This window comes from Lissotriton helveticus (genome assembly GCF_964261635.1).
Source record: "Lissotriton helveticus chromosome 1_1 unlocalized genomic scaffold, aLisHel1.1 SUPER_1_unloc_50, whole genome shotgun sequence".
In the NCBI taxonomy this organism is placed as follows: domain Eukaryota; kingdom Metazoa; phylum Chordata; class Amphibia; order Caudata; family Salamandridae; genus Lissotriton; species Lissotriton helveticus.
The window spans coordinates 674,688-698,459 of record NW_027611693.1 but is presented as its reverse complement, the minus strand read 5'-3'; the positions used below and the strand labels follow the sequence as shown (position 1 = coordinate 698,459).

Below are 23,772 nucleotides of genomic sequence, written 5' to 3'. Positions count from 1 at the left end.
TGAACTGGACTGACACCGGTCAGAAAGCGTTGGATGCCCTGAAGACTGCCATGTGCACTGTGCCCGTGTTTCAGGCGCCCAACATCTCTAAAGAGTTTATTGTTCAGACAGACGCTTCAGAGCATGGTGTGAGGGCTGTTTTGTCACAGATGAATGAGAAGGGCCTAGACCAACCTGTAGCCTTCATCAGTAGGAGGTTACTTCCACAAAAACTGGGGTGGAGTGAAATTGAGAGAGAGGTATTTGCTGTGGTCTGGGCACTGAAGAAGGTGAGGCCATACTTGTTTGGGTCTCACTTCCGGGTTCAGACAGACCACAGGCCCCTCAGATGGTTGATGCAGATGAGGGGTGAGAATCCAAAGCTGTTGAGGTGGTCCATTTTCCTACGGGGGTGGACTTCACGGTGGGAGACCGCCTTGGTATTGAACATCTTATCTCAGATATCAGCTAGAAACGCTACCTGTGAAGCGCTGAGCACGCTACTTTTATTCACGAGCTGTGCGAGTAATTCTGCTTGTTTTTATCGTAATTTTAAAAACTGTTTATTTCCACTCTGTATTGCATACAGCATACTCTTAGGCCACTTGCACGCATTATCGCCACTTTGTCACGGCTCTAGCTGCCGTTAGGGCTTCAGACTGGGGTCAGGGATTTCCTCCCACGGCGGCCATCTTGAGTGTGGGCTAGAGCGGTGTGAGCGCTCTAGTGTCCCACATAAAAGGAGCCCAGGGACAGCGTTCGCGAGATCTTATCTCAGATATAAGCTAGAAACGCTACCTGTGAAGCGCTGAGCACGCTACTTTTATTCACGAGCTGTGCGAGTAATTCTGCTAGTTTTTATCGTAATTTTAAAAACTGTTTATTTCCACTCTGTATTGCATACAGCATACTCTTAGGCCACTTGCACGCATTATCGCCACTTTGTCACGGCTCTAGCTGCCGTTAGGGCTTCAGACTGGGGTCAGGGATTTCCTCCCACGGCGGCCATCTTGAGTGTGGGCTAGAGCGGTGTGAGCGCTCTAGTGTCCCACATAAAAGGAGCCCAGGGACAGCGTTCGCGAGATCTTATCTCAGATATAAGCTAGAAACGCTACCTGTGAAGCGCTGAGCACGCTACTTTTATTCACGAGCTGTGCGAGTAATTCTGCTCGTTTTTATCGTAATTTTAAAAACTGTTTATTTCCACTCTGTATTGCATACAGCATACTCTTAGGCCACTTGCACGCATTATCGCCACTTTGTCGCGGCTCTAGCTGCCGTTAGGGCTTCAGACCGGGGTCAGGGATTTCCTCCCACGGCGGACATCTTGAGTGTGGGCTAGAGCGGTGTGAGCGCTCTAGTGTCCCACATAAAAGGAGCCCAGGGACAGCGTTCGCGAGATCTTATCTCAGATATCAGCTAGAAACGCTACCTGTGAAGTGCTGAGCACGCTACTTTTATTCACGAGCTGTGCGAGTAATTCTGCTCGTTTTTATCGTAATTTTAAAAACTGTTTATTTCCACTCTGTATTGCATACAGCATACTCTTAGGCCACTTGCACGCATTATCGCCACTTTGTCACGGCTCTAGCTGCCGTTAGGGCTTCAGACCGGGGTCAGGGATTTCCTCCCACGGCCGCCATCTTGAGTGTGGGCTAGAGCGGTGTGAGCGCTCTAGTGTCCCACATAAAAGGAAACGGTTGTCTCCCGCGCTAGCGGTCGCGTTTGCGAGAGCGCCGTCCCTGCGCCGGAGTCTCGCCTGAGTCAGCCCGTCTGCGCCCGTCAGCGTCCTGGAGGCGCTCGGGGCGCGAGCCAGGCGGGTCTCATTTAGCACTTAGCAGGATGTACACTAAAGAGGAACTTTTGACCTATAATACACATACTGCTCCATGTCAGCGAGTCATCCCCTATTCCGCAGGGGCTATTACTAAATGTTTCATGTGCGGGTGGATTCCTGGTTTTACCGAAAACCCTCCGTGCAAGCTCCCCCCTTTAGGCAGCAAATGTGCATTATTAAACACCAGGTCCCTTCCCCAACATGCTCTTGACATCCATAATCTTCTAACACACGATGAAACGGATTGTCTCTTTCTCACGGAGACATGGCTCGGTGAGGGATCGGAACCTGATCTGGCCATCGCCATCCCTCCTACGTATGCTGTTTTCCGTCGAGACAGAAGTAAGGGCAGGGGAGGTGGAGTGGCGCTCATTATTAAGAGGCACATTCCATGTACTATCCTGCCTGTGGATGACCTACCAGGCTTTGAGACCCTAGCCTTCTCCATGGCCCTCTCCTCCCATCAATCCTGCTTTGGGCTCTTGCTTTATAGACCTCCTGGCCCTCTCTGCTCTTTCACCGAGGATTTGTTCTCGATTATTTCCACACTCAGTCTTAGGGCAAAACACTGCCTAATCCTAGGGGATTTTAACATCCACATGGATAAGGTTGAGGATCCTGAAGTGCAAAAATTCCTGGATATGACATCTTCGGTGGGATTTCATATGTACTTGCAGGCACCTACACATGAGAAAGGGCACATTTTAGATCAAATCTTCTCGACCGTTCCGGTGTCCCTCTCCTCCCTTGCCCCAGTCCTCTGGTCGGACCATTTCCTAGCGGACTTTGTGATAGTACATCATTTAGCGTCCACTCGCAATGTGCAGCGGCAAATAGCACGTATGCCTAGAGCCTTCCACAAAGTCACCCCAGCCATGCTTACTCGGGCCTTAGAAACCTATCCTTGTGTTTTCACAGGCAGGTTGGAGGACGATGTAGTGTGTTTTCAGAACTGGCTCACTGCACGTTTGGAAGCCTTGGCACCACCCCGCCAGGTCAGATCAGAACTGGCAAGAGCGTCGGCCCCGTGGTTTTCTCCTGCCTTGGCTGGTAAGAGAAGGCACTGCAAGAGGCTGGAGAGAATTTGGCGGAGGCAGTATGATACATCTGCTAAGCAGTCTTATAGAGAAGCAGTGAGGGAATATCATCGGGAGATCACAGCAGAGAAAAAAATCCTTTTTAGCTAAAAGGATTGTGGAAGCAGATAACTCCTGCAAAGAGATCTTTAAGATTGTTAAAGAGTTTATCTCTCCTTCCTGCTGTACTCCCACGTCTGTCTTCTCGGAACCATGGATTACGGAGCTTGCAGCATTTTTCACTAATAAAATTCGTACCATCCAGTCGGCCTTGCAAGGAGCTCATAACATCTCGGATTCCGGCTCTGTGGCCGACGGCTCTCTTAATCCCTGGTTACACTCATCTGCATTGGACACGGATACTTCGGGTCCTACTCTTGACTGCTTTCCTGTTTTAGAGCTTCATGCCTCGCTTGACCTCTTGTCCAACTTGAAATCTGGCTCTCCACTTGACCCTTGCCCCGCCAAGTGTCTTGCGACCTTGGCTCTTGCTCTTAACTCTATCATCAACCCTATTATTAACTCATCTCTGAGTTCGGGCAAAGTCCCCTCATCTTGGAAGCAGGCCCTAGTCCTTCCCCTTATTAAAAAGCCGAATGCAGATGCCAAATTGCATTCCAACTACAGGCCAATCTCGTTGCTGCCCGCTTTGGCCAAAATAGCGGAAAAGCATGTACACACCACCCTAGCTAACTTTCTAGAGGTCAATTCCTTGTTACATCAGTCACAGTCCGGGTTTAGATCTACAGAAACCGCTCTACTCGAGGTGACCGAGGCTGTGAAGGAAACTTTGGACAGGGGTGGAAAGGCCTTGCTCATCATGCTTGATCTGTCGGCGGCCTTCGACACTGTTCCCCACGACCTTCTCCTGACAAGACTCTGGGAGATTGGCCTGAGGGGAACGGTGTTCGAATGGTTTCAATCTTTCTTGGCCGACCGCAGACAAACGATCTGGGCTCCCCCTTCTCCGCCCCTATGCCGCAGCTTGAGGTGGGGGTCCCGCAGGGCTCCATACTCAGCCCCTCTCTTTTTAACATCTTTATGACACCTTTAGCGGCGCGAGTAGAGGAGCTAGGGGCTCAGATCGTCTCCTATGCAGATGATACACAGCTCCTGTTCACTTGTGACAGGGGCTGTGACTTCGACGGAGCGGCCATCCGGAAGTGTCTGGAGTTTGTGTTTGATTGGTTCGGGAAAAGCGGCCTCAAATGCAACTCAGACAAATCCGAGATATTGTTTTTTGGTTGTCCCGCCGACCCGAGATGGAAGCACTGGTGGCCTTCGGCCATGTTCCCCCCTGCCAGCGATTCTGTTACAGCTAAGAATCTGGGCATGCTGGTTGATAACACCCTCTCCTTCAAGGCCCAGGTAGCTGGCCTGACGGGGAAGTGCTTCGCCATCCTAAGGATGTTGAGAAAGTTTCTGCCGTACCTATCTTTGGAGCACAAGAGGATAACGGTGCAGGCCTTGATAGGCTCACACCTGGACTATGCCAACATCCTTTATTTGGGTCTTTCTGAATATCTGCTGACCCACCTGCAGGTAGTCCAAAATTCGGCAGCCAGGGCAATCTTTGGTCTTACCAGAAGAGCCAGGGCTAGCAATCTCCTTGTTACTCTGCATTGGCTGCCGATTCGAAAGCGCATCTCTTTTAAGACCTTAACCACAGCTTTTAAGGCGCTACACAATTTCGGCGCTGGCTATCTGCAGCGAAGGGTCAACTTCTATCTTCCATCTAGACCCTTGAGGTCGGCTGCCCAGGCCAATGCAATCGTGCCGGCAGTGAGACGTATTCGTTGTGGAGGTCGCTCTTTTAGTTACCTGGCCCCCGTCTTTGGAACACTCTGCCCCTGACGTTGCGAACGTGCTCCAATTTGTCTACCTTTAGAAAGGGACTTAAAACTCATCTTTTTGCCCTGTAAGTTGTTCTTGTGGATTTTTAGTGCCGCTTTGGCTGTCTTGTTAGTTGCTGGTATTTGTGTAATGATCTACAGCGCCGGGACGCTCTTCGGAGCAGCTGAGCGCTTTACAAAACCCACAGTAACATAAAATAACATAACATAACATGCCAATGCTGATGGTCTGTCCAGATTTATCAGCCTTAGTGAAGAGAACTCCCAAGGGGAGAGTAGTTCTCCCTATATTTCAGCTGGAGGGGACACATGTTATACCTGGCACCTTTGGCGTGGGTCTCCCTTCCATTTTTTGCTGTTGCCTCCTGTATTTTTGCAATGTTCTTTGCTAGTCTAGATGATTTGGGCACTTTGCCACTGCTATTCGGTGCCAAAGTGAAAGTGCTCCCTATGGTAAATTGTTGTATTGGATTAGTAACTCCATGATAGGCGTATTAGATTTACTTATCAGACCCCAGTACAGTGCACCATGTTTGTCCAGGGCCTGTTAATCAAATGCTGCCGGTTGGCTTGCAGCACTGGTTGTGCCACCCACAGAAGCAGATTGTAAAGTATGACTCTGGCCTGCCATTCCAAGGCCTGTGTGCAGTCTGTGACTTCCATGTCAACTTGACAAGTGCACCCACTTGCCAGTCCCTAAACCTTCCCTTTTCTACATATTAGTCACTCCTAAGATAGGCCCTAAGGAAGGGTGCATTGTATGTATAAGGTAGGACATGCCCTGATGTGCCTGGCATGTCTGATAAATATTGCAGGGATCCCTGTTAGCATGAGCTGAAAGCCATTTTGTACTTGTCAGCCATTTAGTTAGCCAGAGCCTTGCACATGCTCAGAAAGGACTAGCTTATAGAATGCACCTGCTCCTAGTATAGAACTGTCTGGCTATTCTTGCTGATGTAAGGAGAAATGTCTCTCCTCCCACTTTGTTGAGCAAGCACATTTTGTATACCCATATTAGTCATTTTGCATGCTGGTATGTGCCAGGACCTCCCTTTGGTTTTATGCTGACTATGTAACCTATGCATACCCAAGGCCCCTGCTCTCTGTACTCCTTAGAATGCCTCCTACAGTGACCTGAGGGTACTGTGTGACGCAATCTCCCTCATCTGAGATAAATAAACATGTTATTTTTATATTCTCCAGTTTGGTATCAACGGTGGTAGCCACTGTGGCTCCGTGTAGTCCAGCCAGGCTGGCGAGGGAGTCACCATCCAAGCCATTGTTTAACCCTACTCTTAAAACTTTGAAGCATGACTGTAAGGTTCTCGAGCGGAGGAATGGTTATTGCTCAGCTGACAAGCAGAAACTCAGAACCCAGCAGAAAATATATTATGCAGCGGTTACGCTTGCCAAAGGGCAATTCTTCTCTGCCCGCATTGATTCAGCTAGTAACAGCTCCAAAGTAATCTTTGCGATTGTCCAGAGCTTCACGCCTCCGATGGCTCAGGCAAGTGTGCCGTTATCCTCACCTTCCTGGTGTAACACCCTCTGCTGCTATTTTAGGGAAAAGATTTGGGCGATTCAAGCAACATTTATTCCCTGCATTAGCAGTATGGACATACCTTTGGAACGTCACTCTGTGGTACAGCCCCCTCCTGGTCCGCTTTTAGGATGGTGGACCCTTTGGAGTGTTACAAAATCCTGAAGGGACTGAAGTCAAGCTCACCCTTGGACCCTTGTCAAGCAAGGACACTGGCAGCAGTTGCCGAGGATATCAACACGAAGGTAACCACCATTATAAATCTGTCTCTCCAGAAAGGGGTGGTTCCACGGGCTTGGAAAGAGGCCAAGATCCTCCCTCTTCTAAAAAATCCATCACTGGATCCCTCTGCCCAGGGAATGACAGTCCTATCTCCCTCCTTCCTGCCATGGCGAAAATGTGTGAGAAGGTGGTCAATAAGCAGTTGACCGACTTTGTGGAAAGGGAGATGCTCCTGCACCCTATGCAATCAGGGTTCAGGGCATCACATAGCACAGAAACGGTGCTGGTGGAGGTGGCGGAAGCCATTCGGGAGTGTCTGGACGCCGGCGGGAGAGCAGTTTTATTTAGCTTGACCTCTTGGCGACGTTCGACACGGTACCACACGCACTTCTTCTTTCCCGTTTGGTTTAGATTGGTCTGGCAGATGTCGTGTAGGATTGGTTTCGATCATTTCTGGATGAGCTTGTCAAGCAGATCTGGATTTCTCCTTCCTCCTCCGCCCCTCAATCGGCATCTATGGGTGTCCCTCAGGGTCCCTCCCTTAGCCCCCTTCTCTTTAACATATATGTTACACCGCTGATCTATCTGGCGGAGGAGTTGGGGGCTAAGGTGATGGCATATGCAGATGATACCCAGATATAGACATGGTTCTACTGGTACATCTCTGCCTGTCCTCCATTTTGAAATGGTTGGCTGAGGCACAGCTGAAATGGAATAAAGAAAAATTGGAGGTTCTGCTCTTTGGCAAATTCCCCCCCAATTTTAGAGAGGACCTTTGGCATCCTGGGTTTCCTTCTCCGACCCCATCAGGAAATGCAGTAAAATACCTGGGGGTATGGTTTGATGAACGTCTCTCTTTTTCGACTCACATCAACAAGCTGGCTGTATGTTGTTTTGGCCAACTTAAAACCCTCAGAAGATTCTTCCCCCTCCTCCCTCTAGCAGCGAGGAAAACTGTTACCTGCGCGCTGATCCTGTCTAGGCTGGATTATGCCAATGCCCTTTATGCTGGTGTTCCTGGGTACCTGTTGAAAAAACTGCAGGTGGTTCAGAAAACAGCAGCCAGACTTTTGTTGGCCATTCCAGCTGGTAACAGTGTCCGGCAGGAGATACGCTCTCTTCACTGGCTCCCTTTGAGGGAGAAAGTGAAATTTAAATCCTTGACTTTGGCCCTGCATGATTGTGGTCCTCTCTATCTACAGAGGCGCTTTTCCTTTGATGTCCCTGCACGTGCTTTGCGGTCCTCGTCCCTCTGCTATGCTCTGATCCCCCGTTTTAAGTTTCAGAGACTAGGGGGCAGCTCCTTTAAAGTGAGGACGGCGGCGGCCTGGAACACTTTTCCCCTCACTTTACGCACTTTCCAAGATCCAGTTGTGTTCAGGAGGGAGTTGAAAATGTGTCTATTCTCCGGCTAGCATTTCACCCTCCCTCTCTCCCCACTAGGCTCCGCGCCAGGATACTCATGAGTAGCTGTGCACGTTACAAATTTATGTGAAATAACATTACAGCTTCTGTGCCAATTTCTTCTTTGTTGGTTAAAAGGACTAGGTGAATCAGTGAACACCTATAGGAGGTTTATATTTCTTCAAATGGCGCCTGACGTGGACCTCTTCAGAGAAGCGGTTATCCAAGGGAGTGGTCTTGACAGGAGGCAGGAATCTACTGAGGAGGACAGGCCGGACATTACTAAGGAGATACCCTGTCCACAGAGATTCTGGAGATTCTCTGTCTTGCAGCCCAGTATATTTCTGGTCTTCCTGATTTGATCCTCCAAATATTTACCGCTCCTGACTGAGAACTAGGGGAGGAATTTGCGTAGTTGCGCAACGCAAAGCTCCGCAAAACGGCATAAAACCTCCACGAGTACGCAAAAGTTCTGCAAACACACGGAATTGCTTTTTCCGCGTGTTCGCAATGCTTTTTTCCAGTTTGCTTTTTTCCAGTTTGCGAACGCTGTTTGCGTGCTCAGGGAGAAATATCTTGCGAACACGCATTTTGAAAGCGCAAACAAGCAAAAATTCTGTGAAGCCGCGGATCGCAGAATTTTGGCAACTACGCGTTCTCTGCGGAAAGCGAAATCACCCAAATTCCGCAAGCGAAACCGAATTTACCGCCCAGGCACACTGAGAACCCTTTTGGCGTGAGTATTCTAAACGATACTTAGGTCATTCAGAACTTGGCAGTGAGAGGTTGGAGATTTGTGCTTAGAAAGGTCGTTTGTTGCAACGCTTTTTGGTTTTAGAATTGTATGGAAATTGGCAAATATTTGGAATTTGGATATATATGAATTGTAATTTATATAGACAGGTAATGAGAAGATTTTTCTCTACTTTTTATAAAACTTGAACGGCACACATTGAGGTAAGTGCTACTTTGCGCATAATAGTGAATATTCTGCAATATTTTTTGCATGCCTGTTCTTAGCACACATCGTAAAATGTGTTGATTTTTTGGAGGTACCATTATGGAACTAGAATGGAATCAGCCGGCTCCCCTAGATGGGATACTTAAATAGGTTTAGATATAAAAACGTATTTCTTCCTTGGTGACTACATACCCCATAGAATTAAATATGTACATAAAAAAGGATCCTGATTTGTGCACTTTAAACTTTTATAAGTGGAGATATGCAGAGCGCTTTTTGAGTGTTCTACCAGCTAAAACTAGCAAATTTGGTGTATTTTGGCTTCTTAAACATGGAACTGTTTTTGGGCTGTTTTTTTGTGCAGCCTTTTGGACTACTTTTGAGAAGCTTTTCTTGTAAATATGACTTACAATTAGTATTTACAAATTGTTTGGTTTAAGTACAGATTGTGGGCTGTCTTTTGTTTGTGTCCTAAGTGTTGATTTGTGGGTTAATCGTGTGTTTAAATGTCTATGTGGTTTGTGGTTTGACATCGGTGGTAATTGTGTGAGTAAATATCGATTGTGCTCTTTATGTAAGGATTGCTAGCCTTAAGCGCGTTGTATTGTGTGTTCTGAGGTGTATGGCCACCTTCTGTAAATGTCTGGAATGAGCTCAATGTGTTTTTTTTTGTTGTCATAATTCTGTTATACAAAATGTTATTTAATTAGTTACATATTAAATAAATATCCAGAAATTAATTATGTAACATATGCTAAATAGCTGCACGCTATAATTAAAATTGACAAAGTAAGCCACTATAGATATGTGCAAATTGCAACAATGCTACAGATAAAATAGAATTCACATTCAACAGGATTAAAATAGGCCTCCTTGAAAGGAAGGGAAAAAACTAAATTGTTTGATTTGCAATAATTAGGACTAAAATGCAAAAGTTACAGAATTTTCCTTAGATACATTGAATTAGATATTAAAAGGCATTCATACCATCTGAATGAATTGGTTGTTGCTGAAATAAACACAGCATTACAGAATGATAGATTTGTGCTGAGTTGAAAGGCGTGAGAATTTGACACCTGCTGGTCACAGCAACAGCTGCGTCAATAGCACATGGCTATTCCTGACCGCAAGCCACAAGGAAACTGCTGAGTCAACTAGACTTTAAGTTAGTATAAACCTGGTATAAAAGCCTGCATTACAGAATAATTTTAAAAGTTACAAAAAAACAGTTTCTTTATTTAGGATAACAGACACAAATTTTAAAGTAGGGATTTTCCTTTCTTAATGCCAATTTAATTAAGCACATCCGTGGTTTTGATGTTAAATAATAACTGTCCTTAAACACGTGGCGTAGAATTTTCATGTTTCCAGTAAGGCTTCTGTGCTTAGGGTTATAAATGAATACATTGTGAAGAGAAGTGGGAATGAACATTGCTTTTCATATGTGCAATCATCAACAGGGTTGGTGTTAATAAAGAAAAGAAATTATGAAAAAGGGGAATTTTGATTATATGAAAAAATGTTCATTAAAAATAAGTGCTCTAAATTTGTTTTTTAATCTCTATAAAGCCTAATAATTATCATACTGTAAACTCCTAGCATCAAAGTTTAATTTAAGAATCGTTTTACCGGAATGGGGGAAACTAAAATGGAAAAAGTCACTTCACCCAGGCGTACAAAACTAATTTTTAGGTCTCGATGAGTCAGCGCGCATGCGCTGTCGGAGGGACATTTAGTAGAGGCTTTGGGAAGTGCTCCCGAAGGGGCGACCAGCTTGATAGAACGTGCGCTTGCGCGCGCATCACTTGCATGTTGTAGCCCGTCGTCGCGATCACTTTCCCCTTAACAGCGATCGTGATCGCGATGACTTTCGTGGCCAATGCTTGTTTTTTGTATTGCTGCAGAGTGTTACAGTGTCCTCCTCCATGTGCCCTGTGTCTGTTCATTTATGCTTTTTTGTTTTTTTATTGCCGTGCGGCATTGCAGTGTCCTCCTGCATGCGCCCTGTGTCTGTTTATTTATGCTTTTTTGGTTTTTTATTGCCTTGCGGCATTACAGTGTCCTCCTGCATGCGCCCTGGGTCTGTTTATTTATGCACTGTGCTGAAGCTTAGTGTTTCTCCCATGTTGAAGCTGCTCCTAGGGCTTTGTCTCCTGCACATGCACCCATGTCGCTCTCACACTGTCAGCAACTGAGTAGTGCGGGAGGAGGGAGACAAGAGCGTGCGTCAAAGTCTTCTTCTAAAACACATTTTTAATTCCACTCTTCTCCTCCCCACCACAAGCCTATCACGTGAATACCCCAAAAGGAACAGAAGCACTGTCATTCTGAACGCACAGGCACATGATCAATGTCCAGCAAGAAGGCAATAGCGCTAGGCAGACAAGGCTTGTTTTCTGATGCTGTTTGTAGGGCTACCATAGACAGTCAACCGGCAGAGGGTGGAGCACTAAAACTGCTATCTGCCCCGTATTCTCAATTGCTTCTCACACCGCACATACTGTGGGGTACGTTCATGTCTTAACAAAGGTCGCGGTTAATTTAAAATGTCTTCTCCCTATCACATCCAGCTGTGCATGCCATCACATTGAATTACCACTGGCAAACACTTTATGGCCCAGAAACATGAATTTGCTGCTCCCTTTAGAATGGGTGATGTTTGTGGTCTGTAAAACAAAGCTATTGCCCTGTGAGTCTGTTTTCTTAACCTCACTTTTTTGTACGTCATCCTGGATTTAAATAGCAGTGGGTTTAGTTGGTAAGATCTGCCATACCATTGTATATATTCTTTTTTTCTGTGATTTTTCGCTGCAACAAAACACTAAGAGTTTTATCCAAAAATGTGACTACAAATATTAAAATGGAATGCAAAGATTAGGCATTCTTGTTTTCCAGACAGTTAAATTCCTTGTGTTGGTACTCCCATTGTCCATTACTTGCAATTATCTCACATCACTATGCCCTTTTTTCCTTATGTTTTGAAGGGGGGTTTTCCGCAACCTTCTTGAGCAGTGCGCGGGACTAGTGGAATGATCACAACCTTGTTTGGGGATATAGCATTCATTGTAGATTACATGAGACTAGGATATCTAATCTGTCTCAGTGTGAGCGTTGGTGTATTTGCTTCTTGCATTAGACCAAAAATGTCTTGTTTTGTTTTTATATTAAGAGTTCTGTACTTTCATAAAGTACTGGTTTAATGCAGGTTCAAGAAGAAGGCTAGTCTGCGGTCTTAGTTAGATTTTTTTCCTTTCTTTTTAAGCATCACAAGCCTGCCCATCTTCCGGAGTTATGCTTGTTTGAAGTGGACTACTTTATATTGCCTCACCTATTTATCCTGGTTTACTGTAGGCCATAAACTTTCATTGAGGGGTTTACAAACTGTGGCTTGGGAGCAAGATGTTGCTTAGCTCCGGCCACTCCTGGCCTGCATTTTCCCTGACAGCGTGATGTCCATAACTACACCAAATGGCACATGACGTCTGAGAAGAGAGCGAGCAAGGAATGGTCGCAGCCTCTGACCTGCAGACTGTTCCTAACCTTTTTACCTCTGATTCTGTGCCTTTGACAGTCCAGCTGACTGCCTGTCTCTCCACCCTTCCCCATCTCAATCTAGCAAAGGGTGCCCTTCCTCAAAAATTTTAGACATCTATTGTTCCTTCCTTTCCATATCCATCATTCCTTCTCTTCATCCATCCATCCATTCACCCATCTCTATCCAACCAACAATCCATCAATCCATAGACCCACACACCCATCAATTCTTCCATCATCCTTCCATCCTTCTCTTCATACATTCATCCTTCGCTCCATCCTTCTTTCCATTCATATTTTCGTTCATGATAGATTGTTTCATTTGTTCTATTTTCTCACTGCTTCATCATATAAATGACCTTGCAGAAGTATTAAGGAACTACTTTTTAGAGACTAGTATCTCCATCAAAAGTGAGACAAAATGCATTTTAAAAGTAGTATTTTACACCCAGTGAAACACCCCTTCTCCCCATCATGCTGCTAATGTGTGAGGTTCATGGGGCTCCTGTGTGGGGTCCCACTCCTTCTACAACAGTCTTTTACTGATAATCTGTGCTTTCAGACCAAAGTCACCTTTTATACTGCACATTCACATGCTGCAGAACCTGGGCTTCTATAGAAATTCACAAGGGCATATTATCAAGCCTCTTATCGCCGCTTTAGCTGCTGTTTCCTGCCACTAAAGCAGTTCTTGATAATATGGCCCAATGTTACTTGCTGTATTATATATCTGAATGCATTAATAGAAAATGCAAAATACCAGTCAGGAGGCTTACTATGCTAAGCACAAGTTTTTAGCTTAGGTGTTTTTAAGTCAGAACCTTAATTATATAGGCCATAACCCCTTGAGAAACCCCCAAGTTTTTCATTCCTTTAAAAGCCCTAAATTAATTTATCTATGTGCTATTACTGTAGGGAAACCTAGAACAAGACTGCAAGACCCAGTATATAGTATTTGTATAGCTATCAAATCCCTGGTGGCATTGCACCCACGATTATATGCTGCATGGCTAAACACTTATTAGGTCCCAAAGGCGAGACCTATTGGCTATGCCAATGCTTGTTATAAGAGTGTACCTTATACATTTCTGATCCCCCATCTCTGGGATATGTAGAGGACACTCTGGAAATGACTAATATTCCAAAACATTGTAGGTTATCCCTTTTTAAGTGCCCCTAACACCAAAGTCAAAATGGGGCAAAATTCACGGTTTAATAGCCACTCAGAGCAGGTTTCAAGCTGATCTCAGGCTTCAGTAAATGCACACATGTAGGTATAGAATGAACCGCTGACCTCTATACTGCTGAAAAAGCACACCGCACAATGCACACAAATGAAACTAAATATAGAAACCAGCAGAAGTTATTAAGCGTACCTCTAAATTACTGGCAAACAGGCATGAACAGGACTGCCTTTCAGCTGTGATTCTTCATAGTTGCTTTGAATTGGAAAACCGCATGGAAAGCCTTGCACAAAATAGGACTGCTGGTAAGGGTTAAAGGTCGAGTTCTGCATTTAGCAGAGCAAGGTTTTCTTTGACACTTTGACCTCGGAAACTTTTTGAAAGACGAGATGGCAGTGCAGGGAGAGAAAGAGAAGTTTTGCTTACTATTCTTGACAAAAGCAACTCATATGAACAGAAGGAAATATAATGTTATATGAGGGCTCTGATTAAGAGCATAGCTCTGCCATGTATATACAAATAATGTTTTTAGTTTAAAGATTACTGTGCAAGGGCTGAGATAAGGAGGCCATGGGATTTGTTTTGAATTCATTCACCCTCATTTTACAACTACTACAGTTGCTAAAGGAATTGGTAGCTGGTTATTAATATTTTCTAGCTAGCTAAATGTGCTATTTACCTTCTGCAAGTGTATTGGTGCCGAGCTGCCACGAATAGAAGTAGATAGTGTCGACAGAAGTGAAACCTGTTTAAGGTTTTCCTACTGTCGGAATGGGGGAAGGAGGCTAGCTCCTCTACAAATTAAGGGTAGGCAAATGTATGTTTTCTCTCTCTTTTTCTCAATCTCTTTTGAGCCTGTCTAAGCGGTCTATGAAATAGTAATGAGACATTTAATTGGCTATTCAGTAATACTGTTTTAAAACTTGTTGAAAGTAATAAAATCAATAAATAAATATGGTATGTTACTGGCCTTCCTGTCTGATGTTTTTATGAAAGGATGAGTAGTCTAGATTGCTGTTCCCTTATTTGATCTTTAAGGGGAACTAGATGTGGGTGGTTTTTGTTCTAAAATTCCCAGGTGATAACATTATTATTAGCTAGTCAGTGCAAATAAACTGGCAGTCCTTATTCGAGCTGATGTTGCATAGTTTGGATCATGAAAAGTAGAATGCAGGAAAGACGCCCAAGTGATACTCAGTAAAAAAAATTGAAGAAAATATTGTTTTATAGGACTTTGTTTGTCACAACATGTTCTGCCGGAGAAATGTATGCACCCACTATGTTGAAGTTTTTAGTTCTTTATGTAATAAGAATCCCTGTTAATTTAGCAGTTTTAGATTTTCCTGCTGCACCTATAACATGAGAGCATGGTCCTAAGCATACACTGTAGGTGTTTTTATGGAATAAAAATGATTTTAGAATTGTCTGCAGTCCAGTACAAGTAATGCAAAGTCTATGAGTAAAAGTGTAGAACATTTCCTTTTTTCTTGAGGTTCTTCAGATGAATAATGTAGGAATACACAAATGTAAGGATTCAGAGTGTGTCTGTATTGATTTTCTCTTTTCCTCCGAATTTAGTCAACGAACACAGACTTCCATAGCTGCTTCAAATAGTGTAATAGGTCCAGGTTTTATTTTACTCACAGATAGATGAAGTAGTTCTTAGATGCCTTGCTAATGTATGGGGTGCCCCCAAGACTAGGAAGTATTCTGAGGCTTTCCTCTGTGTTGATAGATTATTTCTGTGCCTTGTCTAAAGACATTTTGTTCTGTCCACCAATAGATATTTGCTGCCCTACAACCATTTCCAGAGGGGCCCGGGCATCAGATCCAGCCTGTGGAGTCATCACCAGTCCAGCTTGAAGTCAAGGTGAAGGTAACCAACACAGGTGTTGCTGGCAACTAGGAACTCAGTGAAGGCAGAAGACCTGGGATGGTAATTCTGTACCCCTGCCACTGTCTTGGGTGAAAGACGGGGTCACAAATCAGAAAGGAGAAATCGTGCATCAAGTTTTTGATGCCCAGCTGAGAGTCACAGACCAACCAGAATGGCGAGGAAGCTTTGCTTGAGGTGACCCCTTTTGGAACAAGGGTTGCTTCAGAGATCCCAGCATCAGGCCTCTGAATCCTGGTCCCAAAGTGAATGCAAGTTTGCACCTTTGTTTGTTGATCAAGAGATACCTGGGCACACTGGATACAATTTGTGGCCCCAACAAAAGAGCAGTGCACCAGCAGAGCATTACAGGAGTTAAGGAAGGACTTGAGTTTAGGGTACAGGTGCTGTGTCTCTGGTGCCTGTTATTTTGAAGTGAAGAAAACTGGCGAACTGCCTGAGACACTGGACCGGATAGTTTAGGGCATTTTCCCAGGGGATGGGGGGGTTGGGGGTGATTGCCCTATCCTGAAATAAAAACTTCTTTTCCTTCTTAAACTTGGCTGTGATTCCTGATTTGCAGTTGTGCAGCTCCACCGTGGGAACTACAAGAGCCTGCCTGTGAGGCTCAAACGGACACAGGGAGAAGACTCCCCTCTGGCTTGGTTGTACAGCGGCTTCAATTTCCCAAGGACTTCTTTTTGTTAGCAATGTTACTTTGCCCTCCTCCTAAAAGTACATTAATTGATATTCTAGCCCTCATAAAAGGAACACTGGCGACGGTTGTTATTAGATATGTGCTGTTGGCTATTCTGAAATTGCAATGGATGGTCACTGAAATGCATAGGAGCCCTGAACATGTTTTTTACATAGAATTGGACTAGATGGTTCGAGGATTTGCTTAGGGCTGGAAAATATTGATAATTCTGTTTGTGTTAATAGTCATTACTCTCTCCTGCTATCTGTATGTTAATTATGACCCAATGCTCTGTTCCCTTTGTACTCCTGTTTACACCTTATATATACCCACTTAATGAAATGTTTAGAATGAAAAATGCCCACCTAAGTAATTAATTAGGATATTCATAAATTGATGAGAATAAATGTGCAAAATACTTTCTATGTTCCTACTAGATCATAGGAATGTCTGTTAGCATGAGCTGAAAGCCATTTTGTACTTGGCAGCCATCTTAGTTAGCCATGTTCTTGCCATGTGCTTTCTACCTCTTCCAGAGCCTTGCACATGCTCAGAAAGGCCTAGCTTATAGAATGCACCTGCTCCTAGTATAGAACTGTCAGGCTATTCTTGCTGATGTAAGGAGAAATGTATCTCCTCACACTTTGTTGAGCAAGAAAATTTTGTACACCCATATTAGTCATTGTGCATGCTGGTATGTGCCAGGACCTCCCCTTAGTTTTATGCTGCCTAGGTAACCTATACATATATAAGGCTCCTGCTCTATAGTTGTCAAATCAAAAAGGAAGAGCTAATAGTGACTTAACTTATTTTTTGCATTGTAATGTATCCACCATCGAGTGTATTTACTGTGTTGTGAGTAGGGTCTAGTATCCTACCTGCCTGCAAACAACTAAATCCATTGTGAAGTCCGTTACAAGGTCCTAGGACCCTGTCCGTTTAGTTTAGTCTACGGAGGAATGTTGTTGAATAACTCGTAAATGTGCAATCTACTATGACACAACATAGCTATTTGTACAAGGAATGGTGCTTATATAGATGCAAAAACAACTTTAAGTCATTAACGTAACACACAGTATTGCTTTTTTGACACCACATGTCCGATGATTCTCAGACCTTCTCAGACCTGTGGGGGTCCTTGACTCACAGGTGGCATAGCTTTACATGTCCCTTAGAACCAGGATTGGTAGTACAGTTTAAACAAGAAACGTTCAGAAAGAACATCAAGTCATTAATTCCAAAGGTTCCAAGCTATTATTCACGTATGCCACATGCCAAAGCTTCAAGTTATTGACTGTACTAGGGCACGCCTGTTGAAATAGGGTTTGTATGGTTGAAGTCACTCACACAAAATGTGATTTGCAGCATGCGTTTGCATGCATGCATGCATTGGGTACCTTTACGTGTAGTTTTTGTTTCGTTTTTCAGATTTTCAGGAAGGTCGAGCAGTGAATATGACAGATGTCGTGCAAGGGGTTGATGCAAGTTCAGAAGGCCAAGTAGTGATTATAGCGATTTTCTTCCAGATCACAATGTGGGTCTTCAGGAGGACCTGAGCAGCCACTCTGCTGTTCCTGGGTGATGACAGGCAAATGTAGGGCTTTCGGTGCTCCCTCAACATGGGGGTGTTGCCTCTCTGGAACTCTGAAGGCAAAGAGGTTTCTGGCTATTCTAGTGTGGTTCATGTAGGAAAACTACATCCAAGATGGCCACCGAGAGCACCCACGGGGTCACCGGATATCAGCACTTCTGCGGGTGTTCAAGCACCCATTACAGGCATGCAGTGTTGGGTGCAAAAATACGCCTAGCAAGTAACCATTACAGGCACGCAGTGCGGGGGGTAAATAGTAGAGTTTTCTGACACACAGTGCAATAGTAAAGACAAGAAGTAAACAGACAAAAGTGTAAAACAATAGAAAGTATGCATTATAAAAACAAGCGTGTTCCCTGCACAGCACAACTTCACACATATAAAATACAGGTGCTGGGGCGCTGGTCAAAGGGAGGGCGTTTTATGCATAGGAGCCCATCATGCCAGAAAACTGGGGCCAACCACGCAGTCTAACTGTGTATCATGACATTTACGAGATTGGCCAATGTCTGTTTCGTGAAACAAAAAATTGACAATGTACCACCGTCACCGCGCTTGAATTTCACCAGGTGGATTGCATGTATTGCACGCACCAAAGTATGATATATATTATGAGTGATTGTTGCTTGTGAGTGTGTTGAGATGATTCACGTAGTGGCAGGCAGCGACACTCGGTCTTTGTTCTACTATAACTATTTAACTTAGTTGTGTATGATATGATTTACAGTGTTGGTGGCTAATGACGGGGGATCATTTTGTTTGTGAAGGTGATTTTTTCATTCCCTTCCAATACTTAGCAACATTTGTTTGCTGAGTCCACACTGCCTTGCTTTCTGCTTCTCAATCTTCAAAGACCCAACCAGTCCCTTTAGCTAACCAATACAAATCTAGGCTACACAAAGAATGCGTTGATTTTACTTGATTTGGATATGCGATGTTGCTGTGTGTGTACAGGCTGGCTCAAATTTGAAACTATGAGGTGGTTGGGTGGGGGCCTGTTGTGGGTAACTGGAGACAGACATATGATGATTGTTGGACCTGGCCCTTCTGGCAGGTTCACCCCTGAACTTTTTTTGCTTTTTGTATGTGACCTGGGGATGGTGATTTTTGGTTTCTGCACACTTTTACTATGTCCCAGTGGAAAGTGCGTGCGCACTCCGAGTGCCTGTGATGAGATAGGCTTGCCCTCCCATAGGAATGCATGGGGAATGTATGTGTCCCTGGTAGTTCCTGATGCGTGGGGTGTGCAGGCTCGAGTCTGGTATGCGCAGACTCGTGTGATTGAATGCTGCGCAATGATGTGTGCAGCGTGTTTGTGTCTAATATGGAAGTGCCCCTTCTAGAAGTGTGCCTGTCTGTGCAGTGAATGTGCTGGCTTGTGATTGGCTGGAGCTGGCTGGTGTGCCAGGCTCCATGAGTTATGATGGGTCTGCCCCGGTGGTGAGTGTGAGATTAGCATGTGTGATGTGAGGGAGTGGTGCACCTGGGACCTGAATAGGGCTGGGCTTTCCCCACACAATGCTGGCTCCACCCCCTGTGGTGCGACTGATGACCCTAGCCTGCCTGGTGAATGGAAAGGGTGGCTGAGGAAAACAAGGTGCTCCAAAACCAGCTGCGACTGGTTCTTCCCCCACCCTGCACACAGACAAAGGATTTTACTGTATAAAAAGAGGCTGTGTCCCCATACAAAATATTCTCTTCTTGAATCCATTCCAAAGGGGGGCTGCTGTTTCTGGGCACCAGGAGGACCACCACTGGGGATTGCCTCCCTGCCTAGTAGGACCCTGTGAGCTGGCTCTGGGCCCAGCCTTGCTCCCCCACCTCCTGAAAGACTCTTGCTGGACTTTGGGGGCCTGAACTTTGCTGGAGCCTTACAGCGCCTGGGAGCGCTGGATTTGCCCCCTAGCAGCCGGTGCAGTACTCCTTCCTCCCTCGAGGGATTCCCCGGCGTGGGGATCCCCCCTTTTTGTGAATCTTGCAGTGCGGGAGCCACCCCGCTTATTTGCCGCTTTTCGCCGATATTTTAAGTCCCCTGGCAGGGGCCCACCCCCCCAGGGACCTGGCCGCTATTTCTTTCATGGCCCTAAATGTGGTGCGTGCCCCGCTGTAGGGGTTAATTCGCAGGTGCCCACCCTGCACTGGTGAAGGAAAATAACCGCCGCAGGCCGAGAATCCTCTGAGGCGCTGTCCCGCCTCCACAACCCAGGGCCGTGCTGCCATTGGCTGCAGCCGCGACCCTGAAGTGCTTGCCCAGACCCGGAAGTGGACGGGAGCCGACCCCGCGCTCCTGGGTGAAGAAGGAAGTGGCCGGTGAGAGGGAGCACGGGAGCCTACCCCGCCTCCCAGGACGTCCTGACAAGTGCCGCAGCGCCGGCAGAAGCAGAGAGCCCCGCGACGTCCGCCTGACACCGTCGGAAGGACTCCGAGAGGCAGGGCTCCGGCAGCTGCGGTGCGAGCCCTGTGTGACCCAGAGGAGTCCTCGCAAACCGATAAGTGGGGCCCGGTGTTGTTGTAGCAGAGGGGGGCGTCGGGGCACATTGCCAGTGCCCACCCCCCCCCAGTATGCTCTCTCCGTGTAAGGGCTCCGGGGGCATTCCGCAGCAAGAGCCAGTGAGGCTCCACCTTTAAGGGGGAAGTTTCCTTTCGCTTTGAGCGGCCCCGGTTGTGTAATGTGTTCAAGTCTACTATACCCCTAAATGTATTGTGATACAAAGGTGATGTTCCTAATTCCCTGGATAATATTCTCCTAAGGTGGCTAGGGTTGCGTAGGTGGTACTTACTTGTTACCAGTAGTTACTGGTTGTGTGCTCTATTTTCTATTTGGTGCTAAAGTAATTATTCTATGTTCTACAAGTGCTATTTCCAAACCTAAAAGTGCATATTCCTGACAGTGGTCCATGTGGCCCTGTCCTGTACATATATCCCCTGTAAATTCTGCCCGTGCCTGTTGGCACATTGTAAAGAGTGTGTTTTTATCTAATGTGTGTTTTGGTGTAATACAAAGGCTATTTTTATACATAACCTTCTGTGGAGTTTCCTTTGTGGTGGGCCTTGGATGTTGTTGCTGGGGGTGCGTGCATAAAAAGGTTAACGCTTAACTCACATCGCCTCCGGGTTTAGCCTTACTGCTCGTGTCACGTTACCAAGGGGGTGAGCAGGGGTTATCTTGGTGTGTAACTCCCTTGCCCTGACTTAGAGTGGTGGTCTCTGACTGGTTTTGGCGTGAGCCTTGGCCAGCCGAGGATCCCATTTCTAACAGTGATCATCACATAATAGACGTGATATTTTGTTGCATATTAATATTATAATGATGAATTTGTGATCAGAATATTGCGAGTTTGATCAGTCTGATACATGCGGCCACTTGTCTGTGATTGTTGTGAAATTGCTCTCACCTAATTGATCGCACGTGTACAGCAACCTCCAGCTTCTTCAACTGACTGTCTTCCCAGAATCTCTCAATGATGTCTGGAAAATCAAACTTGGTCAAAACTCCAACGTAATGTTTAAAAGTGTTGGAGTATGGGCGCATATAGTTTGGGATGGAGGCTGCAGAGAACCACGCCTCTGCGTAGTCTCCCGTGACCTGAAGGCTGGACTCCACCCCTTAATGGCGATAGTGAGACGAGACGCTAGCTGAGCTCTCCTGCTCGAAAAAAATCCGCTCGTAATCCAGGCAGTGGCAGAGGGATTTTGCCACATAAAATATCGGACATGGGCGAAAAGATGAACGCAACGCTGCTTTGTTAAGAGAAAACACCGTGTTAAAGCGTCGATCCAGCCTCCAGCCATCTGTCATCAACCGGAGCTCCCAGGTTAAGGTCAGACAGAGTGACAGAGTGATTGATCTGCAAAAACGCTTTGGGGGCTTGGAGGAGGACTTGGAGGAGGTTAAAAAAAAAAAACAAAGTTGCTGCTGCAGCTTTTTCTTTTCCGGACTGTGGTCTATGGAGCAGCATTGTTTTTAAGCTATTAGCTTAAACTCGAGTACATTTTCTGTCTTCTGCCTCTGAAAATGAGCAGCTGTCTGAGGTGGTGGCTGGGGTGATTTTGTGGACTTGTTATGGTCAGCGGCTACTCCCAAACCGGCTAGACCACTTGATCTCTGGATCAGGACCAGAGTGCATCACCCGGGTTCCGCCAAAACCCGGCGAGGACTTTTTTTTCTTTTTTTTCTTCTCTCTCCAACCTGAAACAGAAATAACCTTGTAATCCTGCAGTAAAGGTAAAAAAGGGTGTAAGGAAGGTGTAAAGGAGAGACCACAATGGGCAAACCCATGAAAGAGGGAGCGGGAGAGGAGGTGGTTAAATTAAGCAAAGTCGAAATGGCCGCCCGCTCAAAGGCAAGGACACGACTAGCTAAAGCCAAGAAAGCAGCACGTAAGGCAGCCAAAGCTGAAGAAGAGAAAGGGAAAGATAAGATTAGAGAGGGTAACTCTGCTGAAGATACTACGCCGGAGTCCTCGGAGGGCGAACATACTTTCTCCTCCCCCTCCCTCCCTCCCTCCCACCCTCTCCCCCTCTCTCCCTCCCTCCATGATGAAGATCACTTGAGAGTAACCGTAGAGGGGCGTAAAAGTCTGGGCTCTCTGGTGCAACCTCAGGCAGGGGCTCAAGAACAGAACCCCACTCCTACCCCCACCCAGGTCTTAGTCTCAATCTCAACACCATCGCAGCTAACGGAGGAAAGAAGGAAGAGTGATAATGGTGCAAATGGAGCTAATGGAGCAAAGGAACTGAGACACTTCCCTCTTTTTGCCAAGAAGGTATCCCCAAAATCTCTAGTGCCACCACTTCCTCCACAATCTTCTATTGTTTCTATTGACATTGCTGATTCTAGAGACTCTGCTCTATTGGAGGGGGGGGGCCTAAGCTCTGAAGCTCTTTTGATATCTGGACCCCAAACCCCACAAACCCCCCACCTGGCAAGGGAGGAGTCAGCCATGGAAGGGGAGACCCCACAGAATGAAACATCAGGAGCAGAAGCGGCAGAAATTGCTAGTATACCCACGGAAGTAAGATATCAGCTAGATATCCGTGAAATGTTAAATCTGATCCTAGATGAAATTCGGGAAATTAAGAACAATCAGCAAACTGAGATAGCCGCTCTCCATGCTAGGATGGATAAATTTGAAGAGCTATACATGGTGCTCCCGAGCAGGATTCAAGAGGCAGAGGGGAGGATTTCTATCCTCGAGGATCGTATGAATCTAGCCTCGGAGGGTGCCAAGGAAGCAGTAAAGAAGAGGATCATCATGGAGAACAAGCTCGAGGAGCTTGAAAATCACTCTCGAAGATCAAATCTGAGAATTGTGGGAGTTCCGGAAGGAACAGAAGGCTCTGATACTGTCCAGTGGGTCAACTCATTCATCCAGAAGTCAGTTCTACCCGATTTTGAAGGAGACCTGACCATAACTAGGGCCCATCGAGTTCCAGCTCAGATGTTTGCAAACTCACCATTCCCAAGAACTATTCTACTGAACTTTGCAGACTACAGGCTCAAGGAAAGGATTCTTTCGAAGGCCTATCAGCAACGCCAATTTGCAGTGACTGAGACTACAAAATGCAGGATCTTTTCCGATATGACAGCGGCAGCTGCAAAAAGAAGGAAAGAATTTGTAAAACTTTTTCAGCTATTCAAAGCAAATGGGGCACAAGCCTCGATTGCTCAGCAATCAAAGCTGAAAGTTTTGGTCAGGGGGAAGTTTTTCTTATTTTCAGATTTAGATGAGGCACAGTCTCTCTTGAAAGAGATATCAGGGGGTAGGGAGTGAAATGGATCGAGAAGAATTTTCTTCCTTTGGCGTTTTTTTTCCTCTTTTCCCCTTTCCCTCCTACCTCAATGGTTTTTCTCTCTCTTCGTCCTCTCTTGGAATCCTGTCGGCTCCGTGTAGGGAAGGAGGAGGCAAAAGGGTGAGCTAGCGTTTTATAAAAGGGGAAAACACATTTCTTGGGTAAAAAACAGGGTGGGTCCAGTCAGTCGGGTCACCCAGGGTGTAGGAAGAAGACACCCAGTTGAAA

General features: G+C 45.8%; 1 protein-coding gene across 1 annotated transcript in view; it reads right to left on the bottom strand.

The window, feature by feature from the left end:
* Positions 1–21,283, bottom strand: part of LOC144806161 (NACHT, LRR and PYD domains-containing protein 3-like) — a 210,935-nt gene extending 189,652 nt beyond the window's left edge. The window contains exon 1 of the mRNA XM_078672585.1: positions 21,147–21,283. Coding sequence (XP_078528711.1) covers positions 21,147–21,283 — 137 coding nt within the window. The remainder of the gene's footprint in view (positions 1–21,146) is intronic.
* Between the last annotated feature and the right edge of the window lie 2,489 nt (positions 21,284–23,772).